The following is a 21,739-nucleotide window of genomic DNA, read 5'->3' as shown; positions in this document are numbered from 1 at the left end:
AAGCAATTCAGTTCAAAAAGACCAAGCATGATGTGAAAAGAACAAATTGAAGGAGAGGGGAAAAGGGGAAACATCTCAGGACGTTGCTATTGAGGAGCCGGCTGGGAAACATAAGCTTGGCAGACATTTTTTTGTCTTAGAAGAAGCAATGAAGGAGACACACTGGGTAAGAAAGCAGGGGAGGAGCCTCCAGCTCTTCTCTGGCCATATTCACCCAGGAAGGTGAGGAGGATACGAGTTACATAAAGGGAAGTCCATGCTCCCTATCTGCTGGGAGTTCAACACTATCCTACCCTCTCACTCCAGTGACAATCCAAGCTTTCTGAGGCTCAATAAGCAACCAAGAACATTAGAGAGGTTACTCCGCTTCAAAGAAAAGTGCCTCGGCTGTGATACAGCAATTTGTACAGCAATTTGAAAACTGGTTCCACAGGCCTACGCAGTTGATTTAGCACACACTTTAAAGATTGGATTAACACGCTGAAAACAAATTTAGCCTAAATATCAAGTTACCAATTAAGGAGGTTTATGCTGATGTCTATGTCAGAGTTACTGAAGGCTCTCACAGAGCAGAGAGTTTTGGTTGTTTCCAAGTAGAAGTTACTCCAATACAGAGTTAATTTCAGGATGTTCACAGAGCTTTAATCACTCATTACTAGAATGCAGCACTGTTATAAACATAGCTACTGCTTTTTATTTGCTGTTACAAGTGTTCTTGGATTTTACATAATAAGCTCCTGTCAGTTGTGTCAGTTTAGAAAACACTTTGGGTTCCCTTTGATTCATACTCTCAGCATCAAATCCAAGAACAGAAGGTGACAGGTCCTTTTAACACCATGTTAAACCAGCCTCACCAGGACTCACCTTGACACTGTACCACTGCTTTTCCCAGACCCAGTAGAATTCATACTTCTCCCTTTCTGATGAAACTGTAGTCTTCGCTCTTTGGCCAAGATGTTGTTGCTATAAATATAGTAAGATACTTTAAAACTTGATATTCTATAACCCTTTTTCACTTTTAGAAATAAGCAGAACCAAACAGGTACATACCAGTTCTCAACTTGAGCATCAGGCTCGTGTAGGTGATTGGCTACAAACAAAAAATAAATAAATGGAGAGCACAGTGATTAGAAGGACAATGGTCCAATTATGGAGAAGACAGGTTATCTATATTGCCACAGTTGACTTGTTAAATGTCCACTACTGAAACTACTATAGAGAGGCCAGAACTGGACCAGCAGCTTTTGGAGGTTGCTTGTAGTTTCTGGTAATGTAAAACTACTCCTATTTGAGTGTTTAAAGGAAAAAGATCTATAAATAATCGATTAAATTGCCGGACCAGGTTGAAGAGTAATGGGAAGATAAACAGCATATGCTATCAAATTTCAAATTTGTCAGTCAAGAACATCTTAAAGGCAAATGTGAATGGGCACCATTAAGTACAAGCACACTATTCACATACTTCTTATATGTTTTTAATGTTAGTGCCAGTCTTTAGTACATACACCTTTCCATGTAAAGTTTCCAGTAAAAACTTCCTCTTAACTTTATCCTTGATTAACAAGGTCAAAGCAAACAGAAGTCAATGTTTAGAATTAATTTTGTATTTATAGAAAAATAAAACAAAGACATTAACAACAACAAATGTTCACCCCAACAGTGACTTTTTCATTTCTGATGCACAAAATTGTGAGAATTGCTTTTGCAATTCTTTGTACATCCTACTGGTAACATTGTTTGAAGTCATGGTCCAGGCAGATATCAGAGCATCCAAAGCTGTTTACATGGGTGCTGACAAGCATCTTCATAAGGTGCTGATGGCATTGATCAGAGCACTGACTTGAAAGACGAGATTTAAAGTTTTTATTTATTCTTGAAAAATACATTGTGACAGAGATAATGAAAATGCACATATTCTAACCTTTCTGAATGTTTGAATGCTGGAATGTTCTAAATAAGTAACTCAGCTTACAATCAGAGGTAAAGTACTGAAGAATCAAGGGTCCTGAATGCAGTGGGCAAACTTAGTCTTCATCAGCTTCTACTTTTTAAGCATTTAACAAAAACCTTTACTTCTTTGTAAGAGCTACCAATAACCTATTCTACCTAACAAAATAAGACAAAATCAATGTAGATCCAAGCATGCTGGCCCACACCTGCAATCCCAGCACCAAGAAGGCAAAAGCCAAACAACGGTGAATTGGAGGTCAGCCTGAGGCTACATGAGGAATTCAAGGCCACTGTGCCTAGTAGTGCAAAACCTGTCTCAAAACAAAGTAAAAGCCCTACCATTTATAATAACAACAAAAGAGTTTTAAGAAGAGAAACCTAACTTTTCATAGTGAAAAGCTTTATTGGGAACCTACAAAGAATTTAATGACATGCTTTTACAATGCTAAGCACTCTGAAATAGGCGCCAGCATATGATCTAAATTCTAACTCTATTTGGTCTTTGTACTTTAATCTTTAACTGCCAGGAAAAATAGGGAAAATATAAGGAGAAAGACAAGCCACAGCTGTACGTGTGACATGAGTCCACTTCCCTAAACTAAAACTCAGCTTCAGCTTAGTTTTCTCCTGCATAAATATTTAAGCTCCTTTCCTTCTTTGGGACAGTTTGCCTCTCATTTAGGTCTCCATAGTTTTGTCACAAACAGTTCTCCAAGCACTTAAGCCAGGCAAGCTGTAGCTATGGTATTTCAGAGGCACCCAGAAAAGAATCCTACAGGGGAGGACAGTGAAAGTGACCCGTTGTTAAGACCTTTACATGATCTCTGAGAGCTTTAGATGTGCCGGTCCTTACCTCATTTCTTAAGATAACCCAAACAACAGAAAGATACAGTTCCTCTACACACATACCTTCAGCTCCCAGCGACAAGTCATCTTCGAAGCTTCCTCCATTTCTCACAAGCACACCTAGATCAGAGTGTGAAAATTCAGAAACCATACCCTTGTGCTCCACTCTTCCCCATGACCCCATTACTGTACAAGGTTACTAAACAAACAAGTCGACCAAACAAAAGATTTCATAAACTACGGGAAAATATCTCAAACCTGTATATACTCAAAATGATTAAGATTGTCATTTCAAGATGCTAACAAACTTTTTCCCCCTACTGTATACAAATGACTCAGGAAAAACTTGCAGAATTCAGGGCTTATACTTTATATTTTTTATACCTATGAAGATATTTGATTAGACAAAGTACTCGACCCAAGGAGTTCCATAAAAAGCCAGGTCTTGGAGCAACCATTTGTTTTACACCTTTATGTTCAATCAGGGCCTCAAGCTTTATTTTTCTGACACTATAAATGCTTTGTAGTCACCTTGTTATTACCTGTACATTCTTGTTGTACTTTGAACTTGAGAATTTTGTCTTGCATAGGTGCGAAAATTTCAGGTGTGGCAATTTCAGTTAGAGTAAGCAAAGAAATGCTACACTAAAGTTAACCTAGTTCACTCATTATGAATTTTCTTTATATTTATATAACATAATCCATATTTAATCAGTCTTTATAATATCTAACTGGGCAATAAGAATATAAGTATGACATTGTGAAAAGCTTTGGGAAACAACGTTCTAAAGTTACTGTTCTTTTATGGCTTCTGACAATATTTTTTTCCTTAGGGCTTCTAGCTCGGAATGGTGTATTTTATAAATACGAGCCTCACTTGAATAATTCAAACATACACTTTCATCTAAAAGCCCAAGGAAGATTCTCGGTTTTGAAAACAGAAAACTTTCTCTTACCCTTCAGTGCTCCACCGCTTTGCTCATCCAGTGAGGCTCCCAAAGGGGTGCTGCAATCACAGAGACACAGAAGCCTCAGTCTTCGGAAACCCCATCTGGAGAACTGTCACTGCACAGCCTCACTTAGAGGAACAGCTAAGCAAGCATCTTAATCAACTTAGCGCTCCTCCCCAAACACCAGGAATGTGCATGGCTTACATAAGTAATGTCCTTCTCACTAAGCAAATACGTGTTGTCAAGTCAGTTCACCAGCAATGGCTTAATCACAGGTCTGCTCTGCAGTAATTAAGAGCGGGAATGGCAACAGCATATGATATACATTGTTATTTTCTTTGCAAAAACAGAGCAAGAGAGAGAGAGAGACAGACAGACAGAGACAGACAGAGGCAGACACAGAGACACACGCACAGAGAATATATGACAAGAGGCTAAGGAATTGTTTCACTCAATGCCTTCTGCTGAAACAAACCAAAACCAAACAAACAAAGCAAAAAATAAGTAAGTAAGTAAATAGCAGATTTAGAAGAAAGCAAATTTTCAGTGATTAGCAACTTAATTTAGTAAAAGTAAAAGTTACAGGAGTTAGGGAACAAGCTGGGGTTCCTTAATTCTCACCTGTCACGCAAGCCAGCAGCAGTTCAGAGCACTACCTATCTGCGCAGCTGCTCTCCTCCTCAACAAAAGCCTTTCTCATAAACACAGAGAAGCCTGAAAACCACTTTCTGCTTTTAACCGTAAAAAAAAAAAAAAAGTGACACATTTTTGTCACTTAACTTGGAAAGTCCTCAGCTGAGCTTGGGAATTAATTAGGAGTTAAGGATCAGCCCACGCTGATTTCCTCTCCCCTGTTTGTAGTTCAAACACAAATGTCTCAGAATTGGTTTTCAAATACAGAGATACTTTTACTTTTCTCAAAACAACTTAGTTTTGGGACTTGAATCACAGACACATTCTTTTATTCTAAAGGTTCTAATCTGTGATACAAACTTTAGTTTCTCGGTAACAGTTCCTACCTATTAACAGTTTTCATCAGAAGTGGGATTCATCCTGGAAACTGTTTCGGAGAAATACTACTGAATGCCAATTAAAAGTGCAAGCATATACATAAGCAAGGTGGTTTTTTGACAATTAGTGCTGTTGAGATGGAGAAGAATCATGAGCAAGTACCATATGGGCACTGATAAAACCTTTAGTTCTAGGGTTTCATATATATTTCAGTTAAGCGCTAATTTCTGTCTTTATGGGACTTCGTTTTTTTTCCCCAATGGCTCTTTTCTTAGTTGGGCCCAAACACTGTATTTCTGTGTCCACAGCTGCCTGGCGGCTCTGCACTAACAGAAAATGGCAAATGAGGCAGAATGTAACTGGTCTCCTTCTTCAAAAACAAGTTCTCTACTCTTTAACTACCCTCCTCCAAATCCCATTGGAATCCTTACTGCTTCCTAGACATCAATTCAGTCTGTTTGGCTAGCAAAAAAAGAAACAATTATCAGAATGAATAAAGAGTCCATCAGAGAAGGGAAAGTATGACATCTTCACTCATGATACGGATAGCAATGAGAAAACAGTATTCCAGAATTTGTCAAGGGAGGAAAATGCTGTCCTTCCAATCATTTGCAAATAATATACAAAATACATTAACACTCAACTCTGAGAAGGACCTCAAATTGCTTTTAAAAAAATAGAGTTCCAAATATGCTAGCAGCCGAATCTACAGCAGAATAGCCAACATTAAAGATTATGTCTTCCAACTTTCCCAGTCACAAATGAATATTGCTTGTGGACTGAACATGGGCAATTACTGGAACGACAAAGACATCTAAGAGAGGAGAGACAGAAGGCTGCAGAATCATGCTCATTAGGTTTAGCAATGAACTTCTGCAATTTTCTGAACCCAACTTGGGTCCTGGTCAATATCAGCATTTACCTGAAAGATGTATTTGTTTCCTGTCTACTTGATATGGTTCCTTCTACAACCCCAATTCCTATACATCATTTTTAAAATGTGATTTTTCTCTTCTTCTTACATTAAAAATTCCTTGATTATCCACTTGAAATAAAATGATAGAAATTTTAAGACCTATTTTAAGGGTAAGCCAATACTGTATTCAGGAATGGATTCTAAATCAGAACCAAGATGTAAATAAACATTAAAGACTTGAATTAAAGCGAGGCTAGACTACCCCTTTCACTCCTTAATGGAGAAACTTCAAAGATACTGCTTTGTAAGTTCTCTCCTAAAAAATTTTGAAAATTTAATTTAAAATATCAGTCTTTCAATTTCACACTATGCTGCTGACATATTCTTATAATTCAGAAACCAAAGGGGTAAACTAAGCCGAGTTGTTACCCTAAAGATGCCTTGAAGCAATGCATTTGCCTGTGTGCATCTTTAAAAGGACCATCTATACATTACATAATATTTTAGAGAATTCCAGTAACAAAAGTTAAAAAAAAATACAGTGAGCAATCATATGTTTCCAATTACTCAAGTCATTAAACAGAAACAGCCAATATTCTATCTATCTGTCTTTGGGGGACAAAATTAATACCATATATAAGAATCATTTTCAAAAAAAATCCCTAGGACAAACATAATTTGAGAAAGCAATAATATGCCCAGAAGCAAACGCCAACAAAAGTTTAAAAGCTATTGTCTTTACACAGATTTTTCAAGGAGTAAATAAATTGGAAAAAGATAAAAGTGAAACACATTTAACTATAGTCACATATACTTGCAATACGACCCATCCTCTGTATTTTGTCAAACAATTTTGTGTCGGTTGCCAAAGCATGTAACTACAGATTCATGCAGTCTGAATGCCTTCAAAGCTCCATTTCCTTCTACGAATTCCAAAGCCAGCTCACAAACCCGTGTCCAAGGAGTTAAACTCCAAGGACCAAGTTGGTTAGCTTTAAAAACTCCCCAGAGGGACTTAAGGCACACCACCAAAATTTAAGCCCAGCTAGGATAGTTAAGTAAATTAAATTCGTCTAAGACATGTTTGAAAGGAAAATGATTCCGCGCCAGATATGCAGATGACAAAATAAAACATTCTAGGAAACATCAGAATTCTTTCAAGAAATGCCACGACCCGCCAAAGTAGCATCACCACGACCTATTTTAGTTTCTGATCTGATGCTGACATCACTCCCAGGCTGCTAAACTTTACAGTTCTAACTGTAAAGTGAACTCAGTCACAAATAATCAGCGGTCACAACACTTCCAGTTGTAATCGCTTCAAGAAGGAAGCTATCGGCCGGCTCACTTTCCGGTTCCTAGCTTACAGCCGCCACGGGACCCAAAGACATCTCCGGGTCCCTCGCTTCTCCCCGGGCAACCCGAGCAGGACTCACCGGCAGTCTTTGAGCCATATTGCGATCTTCTCGTTGGGCACGTTTCCTGCGGAGCAGAGCGAAGGGACAGCTCGTTAGGGACCCCAATAGTACTCAGAGGCTGTGCCATTTCTGACGCCCCCTGGCAGCAGAATCCGCCGGGGGCAAGCGGCAGCCTCCTCGGGGAGCCTTCCGGGCGCCCGACCCAGAGGAGCCAGCCGGCAACCAGGTGCACATGCTGGCGCGAGAGCGCGGATCACGCGCGCGTTTAAAGGTCGGGGGGCGTCCGGTCCCCGCGCCCAGTGGCACGGAGCACCCCACCTCCCCGCCCGCCCGCACGTCCCGGAGCACCGACCTCGCCCCGCGGCCGCCGGCAGCTTTGCGCCGGGGAGGTCCTCCTCGTCGTCCTCGTCCTCGTCCTGCGTCGTAGCCTCGGTGGACAGATCCTCCGTCTCCGACGCCTGCCAGGAGCTGCGGCACTTGGCCCAGGCCTTCCTCCTGCGACTCGCCACTTGCCACTCCAGTTCCTCCTCCGCCTCCGCGGACGCCGTCAGGGGTCGGTTCATGGCCGCACCGGGGGCTCCGCCGGCCCAGCCCGAGCCTGCGCGGGACACGGCGGCGGCCGCGGGGACCCCCGCCGCTGCTGTCAGCGCCCAGCCGGGCAGGGGGCCCGGGGGAGCTGGAGCGGGCGCCGCAGGAGGAGGGGACAGGGAGGGAGGGAGGGAAGGAAGGGAGGGAGGGAGGGGCGGGCGCTTCACGTGAACCCGGCCTGGCGGGGCGCAGGAGAGCGAGTGGCTCCTGCAAGCACTGTAGGCGCGGAGCGCCGGGCCGGTCTGACCCCGCCCACTCCAAGGCCCCGTCCTGCCCCCTTCCTAGCCACGCCCCCCGCCAGACACAGCCCAGCCCCTTCGCAGCTGTGCGCCCCGCCCACGGAGGAGGCCACGCCCTCTTCCGGTGGCTGTCTCGCTGGAGGCCGAAGAGGCGAGCCCGGGCGGGGCTTGGCCTGACGAGCCCGGGCGGGGCTTGGCCTGACAGGCCCGAGCCGACCCGCCCCTTCGCGGTTGCCTCAGGAAAGAGCCAGATTTGTTTGTTTGTTTGCTCATAGCTTTTCCTTCTCTCAACTCCTCGCTCATCCAGAAATAGAGGTAAAGTGCCGAGGCCAAGTCTCCTAAAACGCCTCCGCGTGCAAAACAAGTGACTGGGCTCCTGAGACCTGTTCTTTGAGGCGTTGCTTCAGTGTGGGATGCCTGAGGGGTTGGGCAAGGATGAAAGAAGCAGGAGATTGTACTAAGTGTAAAAGCTTCCCCTGGTGCTGCTTGCGCGCTTGAGAAACGTGTGTCCTGGCTATGCGAGTTATGAAAATGTACTGAGAAAGAATGGACACACCACACTGAAGCTGCTGACACAGAGGGAAGTGGGGGGGGGGTCGGGGGAGTGGAGCAAGAAAGACCCGTGGGATGTAGAGATATCTAACTGTTTGGATTTGAGGGCTGGGGATGCGACAGGAAGCTGATAGTGCCAAGGATCTGAAATAACCTTCTAAATGAGCTTCAGCAACCCCCTTTAACATATTTTTATCTCTTATGAGAAAAAAGATTCAAATTCTATCCAGAATGAAACAAAGTGAAGCATACCAAACAAGGAACATCCGCTCTAAAGTATCTACACTACTTTCTAAAGTATCTATACTAGTTTAGAACTAACCTTCCAGTATTTTATTGTGCGTGGCTGAACTCTGAAAACAAAGTTAGAATACTTTCTGTTTTGGTCTTAGCTTTACTAAAAAGAACATTTTTACATAAATACTATTTTAAAGAAGAAAATTCCACTTAAAATAGACATTGACAATTAATGAAATTTCAATTTAAATATGCACTAGTAGCCAGGGGAAATAATTTGTGGAAATTTTAGGAAGTGAAATGTTCTTGAGGTAGAATGGTGTCTAGTGTTCTGTGCATGCACGTACACCTAAGCCGTATATATGCTTTTGCATATGTCCTTGAACTTCTTGTCTTTGTTCTTCCCTATCTTCTTTCTAGCATGGTCCTTACATCGGATAGTTCACAATACATCATTATTCATTATTGGAAACAACTCCTGATGGCTTATCAACATCCTCAAGATCAAATCCAAAATCCAGACTGGCTTCCCCGGAGCCATCACAATATGATCTCCTACACTTACAATGAAATGTAAACGGAGTTTAGAAGGATGCTTCTAGCATCTCAGTGGCTTGCTCTTTCATATTAAAGAATCTGTTAGTTCTTAATATGCCTTAGACTGTCAGGAGTTCTATATTAAGGGTGAAGCTAACTCTTTAGTGTTTTTTCCGAAGCAGCTGCCTGTGGAAGGAAGAGGCAGACAAAAAGGAGGTGCCTACATTACTGTTGGTGGGCTTGGTCAAATGCTGTAGAGTACACTGCCTCATAGTTTATACAGAACCTTATTGCATAAACTGCAGTCTCCAGCTTCCATTCTGTCGTAGCCATGTGCTGTTGCTGGCTCTTTTTTCTTGTCTTTTAATTCATTCCTATTCTGTCTAATACCTGAATGGACAGACCAGCTGATTCAGAATTTCTTCAGCCTGTTGTTCCACCAGTCGTGATCATAACCGGCTAGCAGTTCCTTGATATACAAATCTACACGCTATTTCTGGGGGGGGGAGCACTGAATTATGCAGCAAATAATATGACTGGATCCAGATAATATGTTTAGTTCACCAGCCACATTGTAAACATGAGAGAACATTAATATCTTTACTGTACTACTAATACAGTATTTACTCTACATGGAATACTGACTACTTGAGGTAAGTTGTCTATTTGTTATTCTTCTTCAAAGGAGACAAATTAGGGATATGTTTGCTTTGTGTCTTCTCTGCAATGTGCATTATTTTTTAATTAGTTTTGTCTGCATGTTTAGAGAGTAAAGAATTCTTGGGAAAGGCAATAATAAAGTATAGCTTATATTTACATGTTATTCAACCACAATCAAAGAAGAAATAGAGTAAACTCAGGAAGTATCACTAGAATAGAATATAACAATTGTTGAATCTGCAGTAGCACAAATATTTTTGTTTTACATTGCAAAACTTAATGGAGGATGAAATATGTATATTTCCTTCAGAAGAAAATCCATCAGGCAGCATGCTAATACCTTAAAAACCAAGACATTTATGTGGTCAGCTCTGAGGTTATTTTTAATGCCCAAGGTATTTGATTTATTCAATAATGAATGCTAAACCTGAGGAGAGTCTAGGCATTTGACTGTTTTCCAGACAAATACCATAGGCTAGATGAGTTGCATAATCTGCATTGCTAGTGTTCTACATTAAGAATACTGGCTAAGTCATTATTGTTTATAAAGAAGAGAAATACAGTTATATTTAAATGGACAATGTCAATTGACAACATAGAGTAGAAAGGGGAAGACCTTTGGTATCAGACTAAAGTTGAATGTTTTTCTTCTCTCTGGATATCATTTTCTTCATATGTGAAATTGCAATCATAGCTACATTCCCAAGTTAGTGTGAGGGTTACACAAAATTAAGTAGATGCTCATAGGGCTATTGCTCATAGGGTTATTATGTTGCAAGAGACAAAAATAAGTCAATTTTATGATGCTTTTTTAAAATTATAATAAGTTCAAGCTAGAACAAAACCAATTTGGTTAAACAACAAAATTTTAGGTGGAAAAGCTCAAATAGTGATATATCATGTAAAATTTCTTAACACAGGCCTCAAATTAGAAAACAAGATTTAGTTTGGCACTAGTTACATTGAAGCCTTTTGATTCTAGTTAAGATACCATTTCATTTATATCTATGAAGTCAAAATTTTATTCAAAATCTTATCTGAGAACGGCAGAATTGTAGTTATATCAAATAATTTCTCTTTTTTGGTGATAACACTATATACTGTGTTACTGTATTATCCACTTTCTTTTTTTCTGGCCAAATCTCATATTAAAGACCTGGTAAATCCTTAAGGCACATTTTATGTGAGATTGATGTAGTACCCACTGTACAAAGGTAGCACCTTCAAGGTTTATTCTAAACAAACATGACAATTTGGGTTAGCTCAATAATTCTAAAATTCATCTCAGAAGAAAACCTTGTGGGTCCCCCCAACATCTATTAGCATTTCCAGTGATAGCCGGGGGGAAATTCCCAAATAGAATAAAAGAGAATTGAAATAACTAATGATTTATTTATGAAACAAGCATAATAAGTGAACTCTGATGAAAGATAGTATGATTTTGGTCAGTTCTTTGATCTATCCCAATAAGCTATTATTACTCATTAAAATATATTTTGTTTTAGTATTCCTAGTTATTGTACATATTTTAGAGAAAAAATCATACAAGATATATAACTCAAACCTGTTATTAGACTACCCAGCCTAATAAAAATTTCAGTAATTGTTGGATTCCTATCCTTATACTATATATATATGTATATACATATATGTGTGTGTGTATATATGTATATATTATAGCACAATCATCTACCATTTTTATTTCCCATTTTTTATTAAGTACACATCAGATGGAAAGGGGTAAATACCACTTGAAAACTGCCTTACAGATTATTTACTCAATAGGCAAGTAGTATATTTTCTGATGCTATACTCACTGGGGGCTTATCAGTTTTATCACTTGTTCTTGGGTCACAATTTCATGTTTGAAGAATGGTAGATGTAGCCTTTTCACAATAAATTTGTAGCCAGCTTATTTTTTTCCCACTGAGTCAGTTCTCTCCTGTTTCTGAGCAACAGATCATAATGCCATCTATTCTTTATCCACAATGGAGAAGCAAGATTATGTAACAAAACAAATAAACTCCACTTGGTTTTGTTTGTGAGTTCATAAAACTGCCCAAAGGAGGATTTGGAATCTCCTTACTGGACATATGGGAAAGCTATAGGGGAAGCCAAAATATGTGTAATTCTTTGGATTCATCTCTGTTCTTTTTCTTCTCAGTCTTGCTCTAAAATGTTACTTTTGAAGGCTTCAGTCATCTTGAATCATGCAAGGTTTTACAGAGGTGTATGGTTCTATATTAAATGCTCACTCTATGCCAGTACTTGCTGATGATAAGACTTTTTTGCAGTATAAAACAAAACAGGATAATAATGTCTCTTAAGTTCCCAAGTGTTAACATTGTCCTGTAATGTGATCAATCTTTATACACATTTTCTTTCTAATGTGATTATTTCCAAACACTCGTGTTTTTATTTAGACCTTTAAAAATTTACTATACATAGATTTAGAATTATGTATTTCTATATAAAACTTTCTTTGTACCTTTTTCAAAGATGAAAGAAAAAATGTTAGTGCCTGGAATACCTCATATCGGTTTAGTAATGATATATTTGAAAAGCTTTATGAGGACAGTGTTAATAACGGTTGTTTCACATACATGAGCATGTTCACTGAACACACACACACACACACACACACTTTTTAAAGAAAATCAGTTCTTTGACATCCACCTGATCCTGAATAAATATGAACTGTACTAGCTTCTCCTATGACATTTCCCGTCTCTAATCTCTTTTCTGCAGCTACTTCATGCCCACTGCAGAACAAACAAAATCTATATTCAGAACAGGACCCTTTACAAGTTCAATGGAGTTATTTTGGGTGAGTCATTGAAAACACAGTACAAAACCTTTCCTCACTCACCAGAAATGCATTTTAAAAATAAAGCCAAAGTGAACAAGGCTTGGCAAGTTTAAGAGTAAAATAGGGAGAAAGTAGGCCTTTTCCAGCCACAAACAGGATTTTAGTTATTTCCTAACTCTCAGCTCCACCATTGCCTTTGATCACCTCTAACTAAAAAGTGCAAAGTCCAACAGGTAAGACATCAAAATAATAACACTTGCTTTCAACCAGCACTGTTAGGGGGTCCCCTGCAGAGCCACTGCATCTTTGTACTCAGAACAGTTTTAAGACTCCTTCGTGTCTTTCTTTACTTCAGATCCATAAGGCACACACAGTAAGTAACTGCTTTCTTCAGGCTTTCAGACAAATAATCAGAATGTCGTATGCACACTTCTTATTCTTCTTATTTCTTTAATAGCTTTTAAGTAAGTCAGGTCCGATGGAAGTTATTCCGGCAGTGAAGTATCAGAGGAAGTAGAAATGTGGACACAGAAAATAAGCTAGTTCGTAGGAAGTTTTTAAGCTAAATTTGATAATAAATAAGTCTGTGTAATAGTTTCATGAATTTGAGAGATTTAACAAAGAAGTATTCAAGATTTATAAATGACTGTAGATTACTTCCTATTAAACATGTTACTCACCCAGTACTGTGAAGGAAACTTCCTATTATCCACAAGGCACGGTAGATCACAGAGGTATGCACATCCCATGAGCAAAAAGAAGCCCAGAATCTACAAGGAGATATTGTAGGATTTTGGTTTTACTATTTTTAATTATGTGTATATGTGCATGTCTGTGAGTGGGTATGTACATATGCATGCAGTTATTCAGGAAAGCAATAGTGGTTGCATCCTAGAAACTGAAGTTACAGGTGTTTGTTTCCTTCCTGATGTGGGTGCTGGGAACTGAACTCTCAGCCCTTCCAAGAGCAGCAAGCTCCCTTACCCACCCACTGAACCAACTCTCCAGCTCCATGAAGATAGTCCTAAAAACCTATGATAACTCAGGCCGGGCGGTGGTGGTGCACGCCTTTAATCCCAGCACTTGGGAGGCAAAGGCAGGCGGATCTCTGTGAGTTCGAGACTGGGCTGGACCGATAGCCTCCAAAACAATACAGAGAAACCCTGTCTCGAAAAACCAAAAAAAAAAAAAAAAAAAAACCTATGATAACTCAGAAGTCTTACTACAGGATTTCACAATTGCTAAGACCCTCTTTAACACAGATTGTCCTAGAATGATTTCTGTGAGGTAATTAACATATACTGTAGAGGATCCTACAGTGAGAAGTATCCTATTCACAAAAGACCTTTCCCTGAGTTATAGGAAAAGCCAAGAAACAGATTGTCTTATACATTTTTATCCCTGGACTCTATTTCCACAAGTCAAGGTGACAACTGTGGTAAAGAAATAAATGTCTGTGTTTGAAATTTAATCTGCCCATGGGAATACTAGATCAAAATAAATAGATATCCCTGCTCTAGTTAAAAACAAACCATAGTATTCCATTTCCTATGTTTGAGGAACTTTTCTTTCATTTCACTTTTGTAGTGATAACATTTTTAAATAATAACATAAGAGCTTGTTTTTCTTTTAAAATGTCTGTCTTACATAAGAAAAGTGTTGTCTACGTTTACTTAAATGCAATCTACATATAATGGAAGTAAAGGGACTTAATATGTATTATCATTAAGATCTAAGAACAACAACAAAAAAGAACTTCCTTATAGGATGTGTCAAAGGAATGAAAATGTGAAGCAAATTCCATTGAAATCTCATCTCATTGGGCATGAAAGTTTTTAAAGCTGTGAGGTAGGATGCTTGGCCGAGATTACATTAATGCTGATCAAACAGCTCAGCAGCATGTAGCATGGTTATTAGTAGATTGTAAAAAAAAATGACAAGGTAAAAGTTACCATACAGGTTGTTTTGCTTGATTTTTAAATATTCTAGAATCTGAGTATGTGACTTCCCTATAGTTTTTTAACAAATCGTCTCAGAGTGGTACTTTAAGCCCTTCAAACACACCTCATTATAGGTATGTGGATATCTATTTGTAGAAATTTTAATATGGAAATTATTTCAGTGGACTCCAGGAAATGGCAATGTTAAAAATGAGTGGTTTTTACTAGGTACTTGCTTTGTGACCAGTTACTATATTTAGAGCTATACTGACACTGTCTCATTTAATAAAACAAACAAAAAACCAAACACACCAATTTTTAACTGGTTGTATTATTTTAGTTTTATGGATAGGGAACCAGATTTTTCTGAGACATTAGTGGTCCAGACCACTCACTAATACACTGTTTGAATGGCAGAGTAAATCAAGGTTTCTCCCTACCACACTCACTCTCTAGCTTACCCTGCACAACTGCTTCTTGGAATCCGAGGCTTACTATGAGAGCTCAGCATCTGTGAGTGCAGCAGGCCTCTTCACTTACAGCTGGGCAGAGGAGAAGGGGCACTAAAAGCTCACGGACTCATGGAGAGAGATTTATCTACCCCAACTTTTTGGTTTCTCAGAGCAACAAGACTGAGTTAGAAATATTAGAGAGCTTGCATAAGGCCAGCAGGTAGTCAGTGACAGAAATACAAGAGTCTATATCAGCCTTTCAGTGTGTTTGCTTATCTACCTCTGAGGGATCCTACCAGGGATTTTTAGGAAAAAACTGTACACTTTAACTTGAATATTTTGTGATATCATACACATCTCTTCTGTTTTATTGGAAGATATAAACATTAATATAAAATGAATGCATTTAGTGTCTCAGCAACCCACGTTCAGTTCCCGGTACCTATTTACTGAAATTCCCACAGCTTGCAACTTTAGCAGCAGGGGGACCCAATGCTTCTGGCCTCTGCAGGCACCAGTACACTCATGAAGTTCATACACCCAGACACAGGGATACCCATGGTGAAAAATAAGGTAAAAGACAAGTAAAAAGAGGCTTGAGATATGGATCAGTATTAACTACTGAACCCTAACTGCTTTCAGAGGACCTGTGTTTGACTCCCAGTACCCTAGTGGCAGCTCACAACCCTCTAAAATTCCAGTTCCAGGGAATATAATGCCCTGTTTGACCTTTGCTGGCTCCTGCATGCACAGTGCAGATATATATACTCACACATGTGCAGGTACATATTAAATAAATATTTTAAAATAATACATTTAAAAGCATTAATGCTAAGAATATTTGATTTTCAGAACCCTCTGAAATATTTGTTGATCTGGAATCAGGAGAGTTCTGGCTACATGGAGGACAGGTCTCCTATTTTTTCCAGAAAAACAAGCTTTGTGTTTTTCTTATTAATATAACACCTCTAAATCTTCTGTTGTTTTGTACTAGCTTTATTTTTATATACTTTGTGTTTTGAAATGGAGTCTCTCTGCGTACCCTGAAACACATGATGAATCTACCTATGTATATCCAATACTGGTATTATACCTTTTTGCATTATCATAAATTATACCATAACATTTACTGTGTGGCTCATAGAGTAGGATAACTATGAATAAGATGTTCATTTTAATCTCATTATACATAAAATCATAGTCATAAAATCTTCTCTATAAAATATTTTATAACCTTCAGAAAAGCATCTCAAGCCAGTCTAGCAAGAGGATTAACATCAGTGTTACTTGGAAAACCTCAAGCTTGTTATAATCTTCCCAGGCTCCTAACTATACAAGTTCTAGCCTATGTGATAATAGAATTTGAAGCAGCTACAACCACATTTAAAACCACAATGGGAAACATCACTGTCTAATAGAGCTTATGTAGTCATTTTAAGGATGGTTAAACAAGGCTGAGGGGTAGAATGATGGTCTGCTGGTTCAGAAAGAAATATGGAAACTCTGACCCAGCTCTTTCTGCTGGTGTCTGGTGGAGAAGAGGGTAAAGTTACCAAATTTTTGCATAGTCCTTTGAAGTATCACAAGCTTCCATTCCTAAGTGGGATCTTTTGATACTTTTTTTTTTACTTTCTATAGGTCTAGAGGTATAGCCACTCAATATCTAATTAATCATTCCTTCCTCTCCTTCTTTGGGAATAATTGTTTTAGATTGGATACCATTCCTATAAGTGATTAGATCTTCCTTTAGATCTCTACAATGTAGGGACATATCTAGATAATCTATGTGCCTACTTATTTCAGTACTGTGTGCAAATGTGTAAGATACATCATGCCTGGTAAGAAGAAATCTTCCTTTCAGATAAACTATGTATCTCAGGAGGTTTATATTTATTGATAAAGGTAAAGATGTAAAATGCTTTTATATTATCAAATCTTCAAAATGGCATGTAATGCAATGACTTTAACATCTAAGTTTCTCACTATCATGAAATATTAAAATTCCTCAGTAAAATTGATATACTTCAGACCCCAAACCTATCACTCCACCAAGTCATAAATCTCTGTAACCTGAGGGTGTTCTTTAACTTATGTTTGAGTTTCATATGGGGGCATACTATTCTATACTAGAAGCTAAAGGCTAAGACTGTATCATATCTAGTCTAGCTAGCTACTTTCTGATACTCAGAGTACTATCTACAGGTGATAGGTTCATGATAAATATCTGAACCTAAAATCTAGTCTTCATGGCAAAGCTCAAATGTCATATGTGGGATCTAATGCCTTAAATGTTTACTTATGGAACTGGAACAATGACTGGGCACACAGGTTTAACTCCAGGTTCAGCAGATCCAATGCCCTCTTTTGGCCTCCATGGACATCACATACCTCTGATGCACAGATAGGCATCCAGACAAAACACTCATACATATTAAAATATATACATCTTTTTAAAAGTTTACTTAAGAAATACTTAAAATTCTAATGTTGAAGGAGGTGGAAATGTTAACTATCCAATTTGATCATCACATATTGCCAACAAATATTGTCACACTGTACTCCAGACATTTGAACAATAAATAAAATAAAACACTGTAACTTGAGGGGGAACAATATTCAAACTTTTCTAAAGGATACAAATGCAACTATTATCATGACTGTGCAATGTCATTATGCATGATTGTTTAAAAATATCAGTATTTACCCAAGGCTTAAGAACAGTCTAGGAAATAGCCCACTGCTTTGCTGCTTTGATAATATTTAGTGGTTTCCACAAGTATATGTTTTACAATTATATTACTCTGTGGTTTGCATGGTAACACCTGCAGGCATCAATTCTGAATTTGAACAGTGAAGAAGAATTATCATAATTGAAGTTGAGATGGTAGGTAAAAGCTGATTTTTAGTCACTGTCATAAGAGTTTGTTTTTTTTTCAATTTTCAACTAGAGTGCTATTTAAAGATAAATAGTAACTTTAGAGTTGAAAGAGTTTGGTAGGCCTCAGGCAAGGCAACCTGATAGGGAGTGTATTAATTGGAATTTGGCACAGATGATAAACGGCTGTGTTAGGGCAGTAGCGATAGGGCCTACACACAACACTAGGAATTTAGAAATAGGTGTGGGAGGGGAGAAGAATGAACTCCCTAAAGTTTGTTTTCAACTTTTATTAAAAAGGTGTTTATTGATGTTGTTTGACATGACGGGAAATATAAAGATTCAGCATTTGATATTAATTTGTTTATGAGTAAGGAGAACCAGGCAGGAAAAAAAAGAAAGGAGTGTATTAGTGTACATGTTAAATGGCAGGTTTTTATAAAGACAACTGATTGAAATGTGTCTCCAAGCTCTCAAAAACAGAGTTCAGAGCTGGAATTGGGGGTGAAAGTTTGGCTTAAATAGTGCATGTATGTTTTGACAGCCTCCTATCTCCATGGTTCCTGCAGTTTTCCTCCTACTTCTCAAGGAAGCTGTTGTATGTTCAGTGAGGTGGTACTCATAAAAAAACCTGCAAAATGCAAATTCCAATGATCATTTTTAAGCCATACTTTTATAGTTTGTCTTATAACTTTTGGAAGAATTCAGACTCCTTCAATTCCTCTTGTCCTTCTGTATTTTTCATTGTGTTTCTCAGTCTCTTTAATTAGATCTGTTCTTCCTCCATATATACTCCTGTGTTCCCCAAATTCCCACCCTTAGTTCACCAACTCTTCCTTGTCGAAGAGGGAAAGACATAGCTTTATCATAGTAGTGCTTTAGGTCCCTGAAGAAATATGCCTCTAATTCAATTAAAGCAGAGGTTAAGCAGAGGGATTGCATGGCCTGACGTATGTTTTTGAAGGCTGCCTCTGACTATTCTTTATAAATGTGACTAATATGGTAAAGATAAGAATAGAGAAAAAAACCAAGTAGATTATGTAATAACAGGGTTGTACCAGAGTGGGAAAATTGAGCATGGTGAAGATGATAAGTATATCTTGAAGATAAAGCCAGCAGAATTTGCTATTAGAAGTCATGTGTAACAAAAAATAAGGGGGTAAGAGTGATTTCATTTATTGAGAAGATAAGACTGAGGTAAAGAATACTTTTTGTAGAACAGTCTTGGAAAAGAATAATTGAATGTGTTAAGTTTGAAGACCAATTTAGATACTTAGCTAGAAAGATAGCATAAGCTTGCAACAATGGAGACTGAACTCTGGAGAAAAATGAACTTAAATATAATTTAGGGAGTAATAGATAAATATGTAATATCTAATATCCCAAAGTTAGGTGGGGCCATAAGTTGGGAACTGGTTAAGAAAAATGAGAAGAGACACCCAAGGACAGTATTTTGGGGGTTACTTCACACTTTAAGGTAGGTGAATGAAGAAAATTCACCAAAGGAGGCTGAGAAAAATAAACCTATAAGATAGAAAAAGAGAAAGTGGAATCCATAGAACAGGTGAAAGAGGAAGAAATCAACTTTTCTAACTTTCTGATTAGTTAATTAGGATGAAGACTGAGACTGACCTGTGGTTTGGTTGTACAGAGGTTATTTCTGACCTTGATAACAATTGTGGCTGGAATGGTGAAGAATGGAGACTTGATTAGAGTGGAAGTCTATGGGCTAGTTCCTTTGAGAAGAATAAAACAGGAAACAATATGGTTATTTACACTAAAACATTTCACTAGCATACAACAAGAAAGCAGGAAACCATTTATACAAATATATGGCCATAAAATCACAAAAGCCTGCTCTAGCTGAAGCTCAAGAGCAAGTCCTAATTTTGGATGCTTCTGAATTTATTCTTAATTTTAATATTGGCCTCACAATTACCATTATTCATCATCTCTCAATTATCCAGCAACCACAAGAGGTAGAACCACACCTATATGCATACATATACACACATATAGATATATAATTTTATCATATGTATATATGATGAAAATAAATTTAGAGCTTGGAATGAGAATGACTTCCATTGGCGCTCAGATATTTGCACTTGGTTCCCAGTTGTTGGTGCTGTCTAGGGAAGCTTAGGGAGGGCGATAAGCTTTGCTAGAGGAACTATGTCACTTAGGTCATGTTTTGAGATTAAGGGTCTTGTGCCACTTCCAGTTCACTTTGTCTGCATGGTGCTTGTGGCTTAAAATGTGAGCACGAGGCTTCCTTTTCCTGACACTGTGCCTACCGCTTGCTGTTATGTTCCCCCACCACAATAGACTTACCCACTGGAACCATAAGTTAACACAAACAGCAGAAACATAGCATACTTTAGCTAGACTAAAATACAGAGTTGGAATTACAAGTATATTGCTGTACTTAAAGAGTTGCTACTTAAGAATTCATGGGGGGTCTGTATATATGGTAAAATCACATGGTATTTGTTTTTCTATGCCTCGCTTTGTTTACTCAACACAATGTGCTCCACAGTACTGCATGTTTCTGCATATGAAAGATATTTTTCTTTCTGTAACACAGTAGTGTTCCATCATGACTGAAAATCATATTTTATTCATTTATTTGTACATGGATGCAGGTTTATTTTATACATTCCAAATATTAACATCACTGCAGTAAACAAGAGTATAATGTTCTTATATTTATTGTTTCTTTCATGAATACAACTATGAGACTGTTTTTAAATTTTTGGGAACCTCCATGCCACTTTGCATAATCACTCTACAAATTTACATTCTCATCACTAGTATTAAGGTCTTCCCTATTCTCATACTTGCAAACACGGGTGGGATTTTGTTAAAAGATAGTGTAACAGGTGTAAGATTATATCTCTTTGTTGATATAATTTGCATTGTACTGATTACTAGTAGTATTGAACAGTTTTTCAGATATGTTTTGGTCTTTTCTTTTTCATTTAAAAAAACTTTTATTGATTCTTTGTGTATTTCACATCATGCATTCTGGCCCTACTTATCTCCCTGTTCCCTCACATCTGCCCTCTGCCCTTCCAATCTCCTGCGAAAAGAAAACCTAATTTAAAAGAAAAGCCAAAAAACAAAACCAAGAACCAAAACAAAAATAAAACCAAAAACAACAACAACAAAATGAAAAATCTTTTGGAAGCTGTAGTGTAGCCAGTGAGTCATACAGTTTATCCTTTACTCCATACATCTTTACTTGTAAGTTTTCATTGCTATGAGTCATTGGTCTGGCTCAATGCTTCTAGTTTCTGGTACACCATTGGTAATGGGCTCTCACTGGGGCACCTCTTGGATATCCTGTTGTTGTCCTGTGTCATGGAGATCCTGCTGTTTTGGATTTGTAGCTTTGTCTCCTCACATGCTTTAACAGTTCATAGATTGGGTAGATGTTGGGGTAGGCCAACTCATAGCCATGGTTCTGTGTCTAAGTGGTAACTGGGTTAGTCAGCTCGATAGTTTTCCTGTATAGTCATTACTCAGATGAACTCTCCAGAACTGCCTAGGCTAGCCCAATGCAGCCTACAGCAAGGAGCAAGGCCAGTTCTCCTGCTCTTAGGCCTTCAGATCTGTGTCCCCCTCACTCATATTACCAGGACCAACTCTACTGCTCTGTCCAGACAAGGTGCAGGGCCTCTCTGCTGATTGCTGTAGGGGTACAGGGAGGGGGGTGGCAGAGTCAGCTCTCCTGTTCTCATGCCATCAGGGTTGGCT

The 21,739-nt window shown here is 38.6% G+C and overlaps 1 protein-coding gene and 1 long non-coding RNA gene across 5 annotated transcripts in view; one reads left to right on the top strand and one right to left on the bottom strand.

The window, feature by feature from the left end:
• Positions 1-13,483, bottom strand: part of Itprid2 (ITPR interacting domain containing 2) — a 42,737-nt gene extending 29,254 nt beyond the window's left edge. Inside the window, exons 1-7 of one of the 3 annotated variants that reach the window (XM_040745687.1) lie at positions 13,394-13,483; positions 7,444-7,689; positions 7,110-7,155; positions 3,753-3,802; positions 2,860-2,916; positions 1,051-1,090; positions 865-963 (exon numbers count right to left, since the gene is read on the bottom strand). In XM_040745687.1, coding sequence (XP_040601621.1) covers positions 865-963; positions 1,051-1,090; positions 2,860-2,916; positions 3,753-3,802; positions 7,110-7,155; positions 7,444-7,654 — 503 coding nt within the window. In that variant the 5' untranslated portion in view covers positions 7,655-7,689; positions 13,394-13,483. Of the gene's footprint in view, positions 1-864; positions 964-1,050; positions 1,091-2,859; positions 2,917-3,752; positions 3,803-7,109; positions 7,156-7,443; positions 7,792-13,393 lie in introns of those variants that run through there. The other 2 variants (XM_040745688.1, XM_040745686.1) reach the window with 2 other exon arrangements.
• The window catches only part of LOC110343068, a 138,036-nt gene continuing 124,211 nt past the window's right edge, over positions 7,915-21,739 (top strand). The window contains exon 1 of one of the 2 annotated variants that reach the window (XR_005877236.1): positions 7,915-8,233. This is a non-coding gene — a long non-coding RNA (uncharacterized LOC110343068). The remainder of the gene's footprint in view (positions 8,234-21,739) is intronic. The other variant, XR_002385264.2, reaches the window with a different exon arrangement.

The sequence above is a fragment of the Mesocricetus auratus genome, unplaced genomic scaffold (assembly GCF_017639785.1).
Source record: "Mesocricetus auratus isolate SY011 unplaced genomic scaffold, BCM_Maur_2.0 Super-Scaffold_100004, whole genome shotgun sequence".
Lineage (NCBI taxonomy): Eukaryota > Metazoa > Chordata > Mammalia > Rodentia > Cricetidae > Mesocricetus > Mesocricetus auratus.
The sequence above is the reverse complement of the archived record's forward strand: the minus strand, read 5'-3'. Positions and strand labels throughout refer to the sequence as shown.